This window comes from Girardinichthys multiradiatus, chromosome Y, assembly GCF_021462225.1.
Source record: "Girardinichthys multiradiatus isolate DD_20200921_A chromosome Y, DD_fGirMul_XY1, whole genome shotgun sequence".
NCBI classification, from domain to species: Eukaryota; Metazoa; Chordata; class Actinopteri; order Cyprinodontiformes; family Goodeidae; genus Girardinichthys; species Girardinichthys multiradiatus.
The window spans coordinates 33,346,262-33,358,573 of NC_061818.1; the positions used below are offsets into that span (position 1 = coordinate 33,346,262).

At 37.4% G+C, this 12,312-nt stretch overlaps 1 protein-coding gene across 3 annotated transcripts in view; it reads left to right on the forward strand.

The window, feature by feature from the left end:
- LOC124863697 (1-phosphatidylinositol 4,5-bisphosphate phosphodiesterase delta-3-A-like) overlaps window positions 1-12,312 on the forward strand; it is a 34,461-nt gene that overhangs the window by 9,329 nt on the left and 12,820 nt on the right. For all 3 annotated transcript variants that reach the window (XM_047358129.1, XM_047358131.1, XM_047358130.1), the window contains exon 2: window positions 5,518-5,685. In XM_047358129.1, coding sequence (XP_047214085.1) covers window positions 5,518-5,685 — 168 coding nt within the window. The remainder of the gene's footprint in view (window positions 1-5,517; window positions 5,686-12,312) is intronic.

The following is a 12,312-nucleotide window of genomic DNA, read 5'->3' on the forward strand; positions in this document are numbered from 1 at the left end:
TGGACAGCATAGGCGAGCTACTTTTTAGATGGGGTGGATTGAAGACCAAAGCACGTCCATACATCTGTTTGTACGCTGTAAATTATTTATTGTTAAGATGAACATAACGTACAGGCAACAGGTATCCAGTAGCCATTGTATTATAATTTTATGGTAAAATTAATGTTAAACTAATGTACAGCAGGACAGTAAAAGCAACAGCCATTTCCAGGCCTACTGTTGTATAAAATACAGCATAACGTGCTATAAATTATTTATTTTTTTTCGACACTAGTGGCCTTTATTTTTTCTCATGAATGCCAGCGTTGCAACAAGGCCAAAGTACAGATCCGGATGGTTCAGGCATGGCTGAAGGTAGCTTTAACCTCCTAAAGAGTTTAGGGCAAGCATCATATCATCACTAATGGCAGCTCGGTTGCACATTAAAAGAAACCTCTGAAACACAACTTTGTAAAACAACTGACACCCTACTAAAACACCCTTTTATTCTGATGTGTAAGTAGTGCACTGTAGTTAGCTCGTTCTCAGGACAAAAATTAGACCTGATTTTGTACCATTTGTGCAAAATACCCAAATACCCTGCTGTTAACAACATTTGTTAGCATCCAATTTAGTTCCCTGATAAAAAAAATAAGCTATGCTATAGCTAGCTTAGATGTTACAGTAACCATGCTTGGATTTGGTGACTACACTTCATTTAAGTTCTTTCAGAACATATGTTATATTAAAGCAACCTTTGGATGCATAGAAATATCCACCCTTTATCAAATAGAACAGCTTTCAAGATATTGCTGAAAGAAAACATATGGGTGAGAGAAATACACTTTGCTGTAAGATGGGGACACTTTCTTTTATACACTTTGAAATTCAGACACTAATCCATAAAACATAATTAGAATATAGCTCAAGTGAAAAGCAGCAACAACTGCCATCAAGAATTTGCCCAAACTTCTTTACTGAATTGTTATAATTCAACCACATTTAAGAGTTTTAAAGCTTGAAGGTTAAACCACAGCCTCTCAAATTTATTTAAGTCCAGCTTTGACTAGGCCACTTCTGAAACATTTTTTTTTTTAACTACAAAGGTGATCTTGCTGGTACTATCGGAGATAATTATGATGTTTTGTTATGTTTTTTGCAAATGTGAGATGGGCCTCTGTGTACTTTTTGGTTGGCAGTGGTTCTCAGTAGGCACAGGATTCTCAGGGCACTTCAAGATTTGATTCAGTTTTGAGGGCTATGTCAAGATTCTAAGTTGATTATTTATGCCGCATGGTGTAGAAACAGAAAAAAATACTTCTTCAAGGCACTTTATGTATGTAGTTATATGCATGCATACACACAAAGTTTTCCATTGCGATTCTATGTGAACGACTAACATAAAATGGACAAAGGATACATTTTTTATGTTTATTATAAATTAAAATCTAAAAAACGTGTACATGTATGTTTATATTTAGGTCTCTTTACTCAGTTTGCCTACAGAGGCAATCTGTTTAGTAAATAGAGTGCACCTGCTTTGTGTAATTTAATCTCCACTGTTCTGTGAAGCCCTTAGATGTTTGTTAGAGAACATCAGTGAACAAGCAGCAGAGTAAAGACCAAGGAACACAGCAGACAGGTCAGAGATGAAGGTGTGGTGAAGTTTAATGATCTTAATAATGCACTTTATTTGTAAAGCAGTTTACATCTTAAAACAATCTCAAAGTGCTACATAACAAGTAAAACAAAAAAAAATCTGCAGGCAGAACAGCAGCTAAAACTTCACCAGCAAAGAGGTAATAAAAGCACAGAGGATCTAAAGGTTAAAATGTCTCTCAAAAAGGAAGGTTTTATTCCCCTTTTAAAACTTTCCAATGTCTCTGGGACTCTTACGTTTGTAAAGGAGGGTCTTCCGCAGGTTTGGAGCAGCAGAGCAGAAAGCACAGCCCCCCATGATGCAGGTCATAGTCCTGGGGGGAGGACACGGTTGATGTTAGAAGCATGGTTTGAATGTGCTGTGGTGTGAGGGGAGCTCTAACAGACACGGGTAGCACTGGCAAGTTCAAAGCAGGGATCGGTTCTTACTGATATTTAGAAGTAGTCAAAGGACGGACTCATCGTGTGGTGCGAGACATCAAATTTTTAAAAATTACACTGAAGTTTGCGGTTGTTATGTCACAAGATGTGAAACAGTTCAAGGGACATTTTTGCAAGCCACTGTGCATGCATGAAGACATTAGAGAGTCATTCACACTAGAGATATTTTATGACAGCAGAAAAATTCTTTCATTTATTCAAAATGAGGTTCTAACTACTAACAACATTTACCAAACAACACCCTTCTTTAAAAATATTTTTGAATTATTATTGATATTTAACAACATCGGTTTTAACAGACTTAAACAAAACTCTCAAACTAGCGCTCTTGTATCAAAAATGTAAAAAAGTACATTTGGACTGTGGAGATATAATGAAAATAGATGACATGCACTGGAAAAAAGTTATATTTCAACTCTCAGATTGATTTCTGTATTTAGCCTGAATTGTAACTATCAAATGGAGCCGTTGTTTTAAAAACAGTTGAGAAGCATTAATGGTTGCTCCTTCAAGGTGTGAATCTTTTGCTTATTCCCTCTTAGCTGAGACTTCGTGCTGTCATACTCCACAAGGTTCATAGCTCAGCCATAACACCGTAATTAACCGACCCAGTCTTTCCTGTTTATCTATCAGACCAGTTTTCCACCTGAATGTTTGTAAAAAACAGGTTAAACACCTGAATGTTTGAACTGTTGCCAACATTTACATTCTTGGCCTCAATTAAAAAAAGACCTGTCTGTATCTTTGAACCTTTGGAGTGGGATTTGAGAAACATTTGTGTAACTGCTTGGTTTGACCTGGGCCTGGCTTTGAGAAATCACAATCTTTGGACTGGACTTACTACTAATGATTTTTCTCATCACTATTCAGCCTCATTCAATTAAAATGCTTAAATACTGACCAACCAGAGAAAATACTTTGGGCCAAAAACACAAAGCTAAATGTCTGTGCAAACTAAAGATTTAGTCTACGCCTAATTTTTCTGCATCTGCATATAAACTACCAGTCAAAGATTAGGACACACCTTCGTCATTCAATAGCTTTTCCATACGTTAATTACTTTCTACATTGTAGAAACGTACTGAATACATTAAAACTATTAACCAAAATGTATAGAACTTTGTTGCAAACAAGAAATTGTGAAATACTTCAAAACTAATTTTAGATTATAGATTCTTTAAAGTAGCCCCCCTTTACTTTGATTACTGCTTTGCACACTTGGCATTCTCTCCATGAGCTTCGTGAGATGGTTTTCCAACAGGCCTGAAGGAATTCCCAGAGATAGGAATACAATAAAAATAAATCACTGAATGAGAAGGGGTGTCCAAACTTTTGACTGGCAGTGTATATTGTGCCATTTGCTTTCTGAATTAAGTGCAGAATTGAAGCTGATTGATTTCTTTTTTGGCTTGAGACAATATTTGTTCTGAATTGTTGCTATATAAATAAACTGAATTGAATTCAAATTGAACTGGGCAGAAAATGGAGCAGATTTTATAGTTTTGTGAATTTACCTCTTTGTCTACACGAAAAACAAATGCTCAGCGCAACCCCTTCATTTTTCCAATTGTTGTTCACATGCCATTCACTTTATTTCTGCACTGGATTTCTGAACCTGATGACATCTAATAAATGTTGACACAATCATAAAGTCCTGCCGATGGAAGCTATTAGGTGTATGAGACCTGAAGGTTAAACATGTATCATACTGTAAGTTATCTATACAAATGCACTCTACCAACTTGTAATTATTTTAGAATAATAATAAAAAAAACTGTCATAATTTGTGGGTGTTTTTGGGTTCTTCTTCTTCTTCTTATTATTATTATTATTATTGTTATTCTCGATTGGTTTTGAATCATGCTTCTGTTATTTTCCTGGTCATGCTTTAGTTTTTGTCTTCTAGTTCATGTTTTGTCAAGTTAGGTTTTTTGGATCTGGTTATGCTTTAGTTCCATGGTTTACTAGTTGTGTTTAAGTTTGTATTCAAGGGTCTCTGTTTTGCTTCAGCCACGTTTTGTTCTGTCCAGTCGGTCAATTAACGTTATCCGGTTCACCTGCACCTAGCATTCAGTCTCCTCGTTTCACCTGGTTCTTGCTCCATATATACACCTCTGTTCTGTTCATTCCTCGCGGAAACATTATGGATCACTTCACTCTGTTGTGTTACGACTCATGTCAAGTTTTTGCCAAGCCTGTCTTGCCTGCCTGTCCATGTCTGTTTTTGCCACCACCTGCTGAAGTAAGTTTCATTTATTAAACCATTTCACTTACCATCATGCTGCCTGCTCGTCTGCTTTCCGGGGTGCTCCGTTACACCGCACCTGACAAAAACCTTGGTCATGACTACATCCTCTTAATTCCACTTAATGAATTAAAAAAGATATTGTTCGGACCTCTGGATGTGAAGCATCTATTGACATGTTCTGCGGGCATAACGTTTGCATTCTGAATTTCAAGAAGCAATATGATTTCAAGCATAATTTAAACAATAAATGTGTTTAGAGAACAATTTGTGGAAAACCTATAGGTGGATCTCACTGGAAGAGAAGAGCGAGTCTACCTTCTTTGACATCCCTGACCCATTTTGTTTTTTGTAAATCCAGTCTTCTCGATCTTCTCCTGCACCAGAATTCATATGAGCTTTCTACAGGCTGTATTTTTTTCTACGTAATCTGCGTAATTCAAACAGCAACAGTCTTTGAGAATATGAAGCCATTTCCTCTGGCTTGAATTTGCATTAAAATCCTGATAAATATAGGTGGGCTTTCCCCTAAACGCATGCATAAAGCCTCCCTTAAATATGGACAGACAGCATTAGCACAGAAAAACGCTGTTTGCAACCAAATCTTCTTTTGTGTCAGACTCAGATTCCCACTAAATGATTTGTTAATTAGTTGGTTCTTTCAACTGATAAACTGAAAATGAATCAGGATTAGCATTTTACTAAAGATCAAGGTTATTTCTGATTTCTTTTTTAAGACCCTGTTTTTATGTTAATTTTTACCCATAAAATTAATGTAAAATTGTCTTGCAATAAAACCCTAAATTGATTATAGTTGATGCACAGCAACCATGCTTTGCTGATTTTATAAAACTTTTTAATGCATTTACAGATTAACAACAGAAATGCATACCAGAATAAGGGAAATGAATTTGTGTCGTTCTTATTTGGTGGAAACTTACTTTGCCAAAGCATAAAGGTAACCTTTCAAACTCACTCCCTAGTGAACACTGATCTTCAGGCTTCACTAAGGTTTTGTATATAAAAAATGAGCTGAGGTTTATATCTGTTCAAATATCTGTTGAATCAGCATGAGTCTTTAATAAAAGAGGGCAATCAGTTCCACTGTGGTTATAAAGACACATTTTCCAAAGCCCTGCTGCTCTATTTTTATTAAATAAGTCATTTTTCTCTGTTGTCTGTGTTGACTGCAGGGATTTTGGACAATGAGGACATCCGTGTGATGATGCAAGGCTGCAGCATGGTGAAAGTCCGCTCTCTGAGGTGGCAGAAGAGCCGGAGCATGCGGCTGCTGGAGGACGGGCTCACTGTGTGGTGCGAGACGACAAAAAGCTCCCGCAAAGGCAAATCCCAACAGACATGTAAGATGGACTGGAAGCAGTGTCTGCAAAGTGATCATCAGAAGGCTGGGATTGGATTTTTGGTGAAGAATAATACAATTATCTAACAGGAAAAGGTTAAGAGAAAGAAGGAGGAAAGATTAAGCCCTCCCAGGAACATATACTGTCTTTGGGAATGAGAGGAAAGGAAACTTGGGCATTATCAAAATCTGCCAAAAGTTTAGCACAACCCATAGGTAGTCAACTTGCAAACAACACACACGCTGCAATCAAATGTTTCTAATCTAAAACTAAATAAAACCGGCTCAAAATTATCTCTATCAATGCTTCTTTCAACATTAGGTTTATTGTCGTCGTAAATCTTTTACACTCTTTAAAAATTAATCCAAATATGAATGCTTGAAAAGGCAGAGTAGATCATAAAGAACAGGTCCATTAAGATCCTAACATTTATTCCTGTTTCAAGTGGGAGAAATGAGTATTAAGTAATGCACAGGCAAACAGGAATTTATCATTGCTGGCAGGAACTGAAACAAAAAGATAATTGGAAACAAGCGAAGCGCAGCTCCTTCCACCTGTCTTTCAAACCTGTCATCTGTGTCATCACCTCGCAAACTCATAAGGTTAGACATGATTCATAACCTGTTATAGTGTTGAATATTTAACAGGAAACAGGTTCTTACGCTTCTTTAGTGTTCTTCCTATTTACGTATTCATTCACAGACAAAACTTATAAGTGCTTTGTCATTCTGATACAGTGGGATGTTGTGTTGTGGCATGCAGATGATAGATAATGTCTGAGTTATACCTGGAAACAAACTTACTAGTGTAGCAACATGTTAAAGCTTGCTCTGCTCATCTGTAAATTCCATCATTGCCACACTGACCAGCCCTAGACTGAGCTCTATGCGATACTTTTCTATTTTATGGACTCATTGGCATTTGAGCCTTTTTAGAAAAGCTTTTTAACTTTCTGTGTTCTTGTTTTTTTTTTCTCTCTTTTGTATGGACTATATCTTCTGTGTCTGAAATAAATAAATAATCACTTTTTCTCAGAATCGTTTACCCAGAGATCATGATTCTCTAAAATGATTCATATACCTCAACTCCTTCCAAGTATCTACAAAAACACACTCACCAGCCTCCTCATTAGGCACACCAGTTCAGGTTATTTTTTTAAAACAGTGACTCACTGCCTTTCAGGCATCTTGTTGTGGGGAAGACAATTTTCTGAAGTTTAAACCTAAGAATCAGAATAAGGATAAAAGGTGATTTAAGTGACTTTAAAGGTGGCTTGGCTGTTGGTAGGGCTGGTCTGAGTATTTCTGAAGAACTACCATTTCCCGGGATTACAGATACTGCTCCGATAAAGTGAAAATATCCTGTGAGCAATAGCTGTGTGCATAAAAGTGAGTTGGCTAAGGTTAGACTAAAATGGGAGGATTGGTTTCAGATTATGAAATGGCAACATTAACTTAAATAAGGACTCATTACCACCGAAGAATGCAGGATAACATCTCTGAACACAGAGCAGGAATGCACAATATTAGGAAGACAAGTGATCTATGAGATGATTGGTGAATGTTGCGATAAATAGTTCACAAAAATGTATTAATATCTTTCTGCTTTGGGTTAATTTCAAACATTGATCCCAGGTGATGAGTAGTCTATTCAGCTACTGGAAACACCGAAGTTTTATTGAAAAGGTTACTTCTGGCTGGGGTCTACTGTTTTGGCATTGATAACTTGACCAACTTACCTTCTGAAAACTTCGTAAGCTGCAACAACACATCATTAAATGTTTTACAGGCAAAGAGAGTCTGAATCCAAGGTGCTTAAATAATTAGCTAACACTTATTGAAGTCCAGGTGGTTATTTTCAGAATGCATATTAAGTTCTGTGATATTTTTATACCCATAAATATGCAATATATTGTGCAGACTTAACCCACAACACATCAAACATTCAAAGGAGACGGACTCCTGCCTTGTATTAAGAGTTCAGGCTGGTGGTGGTGTTGTAATGGTGGGTGGAATATAATCTTGGGTCCCTCAGTACCTACTAAACGTGTCCATCCTTTTATGACCACACTGTACCCATTTTTCTGCCTACTTCTACCAGGATAAAGCACCGTGTCACAAAGTTCAAGTAATTTAAAACTGTTTTCTTCAACATTAGTTTACTGCACTCCAATGGGCTTCACGGTCAATAGATCCCAATCTAAAGGAGCACCTTTGGGATGTGATGGAATGGAAGATCCCTATCATGGACATGCAGCAACAAATCTGCAAAAACCGTGATGCCGTCATGTCGATATGGATCAAAATCTCTAAGGAATGTTTCTGACACCTTGTTGAATCTATGTTAGGAAGAATTAAGACAATAAATGCAAAAAGGGCGTCCAACCCCACCCCAAGGGGCACCTAATCACGTGGCTGGTGAGAGACTTCCTAAATGTTATAATTTAAAAGCTGTGCATATATATATAATAAAATGTGAACTGCAAATAATATAAATGGCACATGTGAGTAATTTCATGACACTCAGAAAACTACAGCAGTTATTGTTTCAGACAGCAGCCTATCGAGAGCTTTGAGGCTTCATGCAGGCCAACACATTGGTATAATTTTCTACCAGAGTTGAAAAGTCTTTCTGAGGAGGAAATTGCTGTATGAATGGAGAAATGTCACGTGGCCACAACAAATATCCACCCAACCTTTTTCCATGGATATTTCCTACAATAACAGAGGGCTGGTGTCTATATTTAGCAGTACAGTACCAGGTCAGGATGAGTTTGGAAAACTCAGAACCATCTTTATTGTCATTATACAATGAAATTAAATTGTCCAATCAGTTTATAAAGCAAGAGGAAATGAATAAATAATAAATAACACACACACACACACACACACACACACACACACACACTCTCTCTTTCTTACACAAACAGAACAAAAAAAATGTCAATTTTGTAAAAATATTTTTCCTTCTTTCAGTTTTCAAAATTACAAAAATCGAATATTGTTTGGTAAACAAATAGATTTTTACATTGATTTATGTGTAAATCACGTGCTTTGGCTTTAATTTGCCACATCATTTTGACTGACTGACTGACTGAATGCACACTCATGCAAAAATCAACAACTTTAAATTCAGGTTTGAACCGAACCTGTGGTTCTTAAATTGGGTCTGGTTAAAATGCTAAACAAAGAACCAAAACGCTCTTTATATTTTTATTTTTACAAGCAGAATAAGGATACCAACATCCTCAAACTGTGCGATAAAGAATCCATGTAATATTTTGTTCCTGTTTGTCAAATACGAATTTAACAGATTTTGACATAATGCTGATCTATTTTTATCCAGATGCATTCACTTTCTTCTTTACTTGTCATTACTGCATCACATGAAGAAATATGAATGGGGCGATTTGTATGACAAATTATTTGCTAATCTCTGACCTGATAAATGAAAAAAAAACATTTTTTCTTGAAGCCCCGTGTATATACAAAGATATATGTAGTGAGTGGCTGATATGTGGCATTGCAAACAAAAATTATATCCAAAGGGTGATAAATCTACAGCTGATATACTGAATTCTCCATTTCATGAAGGTTTACTGCACAGTTGTCTGCTGACGTAAATGGAAATAATATCTCACTTTCTTTTATTGCCCGACCTTTGTCTCCCGTGCTCCTGCTCTGTTTGTGTTGATGCTGAAATGCAGTTTAATGCTGAACCTCTGAGAGACCTTCAGGGTGAGGAAGTGGGCAGGCCCAGGTTGAGCTCATGGTGACGGCCTTCTTGATTGTATTGCAGCTAAAAATAGATGCATTCAGACTGTTACACTCCCTCTAGCGATAACAACAAAGCTACATGAGACAATCAGATAATCACTGATGATGACATACTTTACAGGCAGCTGAAGATCAAACTTGGCTTTGCTTGGTTTATGGATTTGTTTTTTTTAGCCTCTCAGGGTCCAGTTTTATCTGATGCCTGCAGGTATGAACTGTTGTGTCTAATGCTCCAAATCACTCAGCCTACAGTCCACCTCCTAAATGTTCTGCTGTTGGACTCCAAACACAGATACATACATGTTACTTCTACCACATCTCTGGGAAAACCACAGGGAAAGAATGTGGGATAATTTGAAGAGGTGGGCGGAGGAGGCTTTTATGGCCTTTAGTGAGAGAACGTGGCTATTGTGAGGACAGACTGGTTGTTGCACAACTGGGTGATCAACAGACTGTGGCTGCAGAATCACAGTAGCTTCTGAAGTGAATAAATGTTGTGATAGAGCGAGGAGCCAGTTCATTTGTGTGATCTGGTATGTCTCTACCAGCTTTTCAGATATACAGTCTAACAATTCCGCCTATTCTTCTTTGGAACATAACTCAAATAGCTATCAGTTTTCAATTCTCAGTTGTGTATATATCTGGACTTTGATTAGGCCATTGTAAAACATGAAAAGGCTTTGATTTAAACTATTCCATAGCAATTCTGGCTGTATGTTTGGTGTTGTGATCCTGCTGGAAGGTGAACCTCCACCACAGTCTGATCTTTTTTGAAGCCTCCAGCAGGTAATCTTCCATGATTGCCCTGTATTTGACTCCATTCATTTTCTTGTCAACTCTGCCCATCTTGTCCCCAAAGTATGATGCTGCCTTCATTGTGTGTCAGTGTGGGGATGGTGTGTTCAGGGTGATGTGTAGTGTTTCTTTTCGCCAAACAGTCTTTTGCATGCATGCCAGAAAATTTACTTTTGTTACCATCTGACCAGAGTACCTCCTTTTACATGTTTGCTGTGTCTCGTACATTGATAGTGGCAAATTGCAAGCAGGACTTTTTATACCCTTCTTTATACAATAGCTTTCCTCTTGCCACTCTTCCCTAAAGACAAGATTTGTAGAGTGCATGACTTCTAGTTGTCCTATCAACATCTTCTCCCACCTGAGCTGTGGATCTCTGAAGCTCATCCAGAGTTACTGAGGGCCTCTTGGTTGCTTCTCAGATTAATGAACTAGTGATCTGGTTTGTCAATTCAGCGGGATCATGTCTTGCTAGATTAGCAGATATGCTACAGTACAGACCAAATGTTTGGACACACCTTCTCATTCAAAGAGTTTTGTTTATTTTCATGACTATGAATATTGTAGCTTCACACTGAAGGCATCAAAACTATGAATTAACACATGTGGAATTATATACTGAACAAAAAAGTGTGAAACAACTGAAAATGTCTTATATTCTAGGTTCTTCAAAGTAGCCACCTTTTGCTTTGATTACTGCTCCGCACATTCTTGGCATTCTGTTGATGAGCTTCAAGAGGTAGTCACCTGAAATGGTTTTCACTTCACAGGTGTGCCCTGTCAGGTTTAATAAGTGGGATTTCAAGCCTTATAAATGGGGTTGGGACCATCAGTTGTGTTGTGCAGGAGGTGGATACGGTACACAGCTGATAGTCCCACCGAATAGACTGTTAGAATTTGTATTATGGCAAGAAAAAAGCAGCAAAGTAAAGAAAAACGAGTGGCCATCATTACTTTAAGAAATGAAGGTCAATCAGTCCGAACAATTGGGAAAACTTTGAAAGTGTCCCCAAGTGCAGTCGCAAAAACCATCAAGCGCTACAAAGAAACTGGCTCACATGAGGACCGCCCCAGGAAAGGAAGACCAAGAGTCACCTCTGCACCTCATGAGATGTCCAAAGCTTGGGATATAGTTTTATAACGTAACCTTGCATTCGAACTTCTCCCTTACCTGTTGCCTGTCTGTTGTGTTCAATGGTCTCCTTGATCCTGTTTGTTCACTGATGCTCTCTAACAAATCAATCAGGCCTTCATAGAATAGCTGCTTGCTGAGATTAAACTACACACAGGTGGACTGTGTAATAATTAGGTGATTTCTTCAGGATGTTGGTAGGATTTTATTTAAGGATATCAAAGTAAAGAGGGTTAATTACAAATCCTCACTTTTCAGGTTTTTATTTATAAAACATTTTAAAAATCACATATCAAATTCCTTCAACTTGCCACTTATGCAGTACCTTGTCTTGGCTTACCACATAAAATCATAATAAACATACATTGAAGTTCATAATTACAGTGTTAGGATTTTTGAATTTTTACAATTTTAATGGCATTGTATGATCTGATTTAAATTTCTGCAAATGTTCCAAACACAATCCATGTAATTTTGCTTGTAGGATTTTCAGTTGACTCTAAGAGAAGATAATCTGAGGTAAAATGTACAAAAAGACTTTTAGTCAACAGTGAATAGGGTAAACATTGTACAATGCCTTTACTTTAAACAGTTGTACATGCTACTAAAAGATGTGTTTGATGCTCCGGTACAATGAAAGAGACATATTGCGTTTAATTCTTCTTAGAGGTGGAAATACTGTAGTTGGATAATTAATCTTTAAATTCAGCAAAAGCTGAAACATGACTTCTGAAGCTTAGGAATGCTGTCTAAATGATCAAAATCAGGCAAATAAAAGCCTGATGGATCCTTCAGATATTTCATGCACACACACTCAACATTCGTGGGCATGTTGGATGATGGCTAGAGGCTCAGGAAGAGGTCGTAGCTTTAAAAACGGCCTCAAAGATGACCAACCCCTTCCTCACCTCACTGAAATCTCAT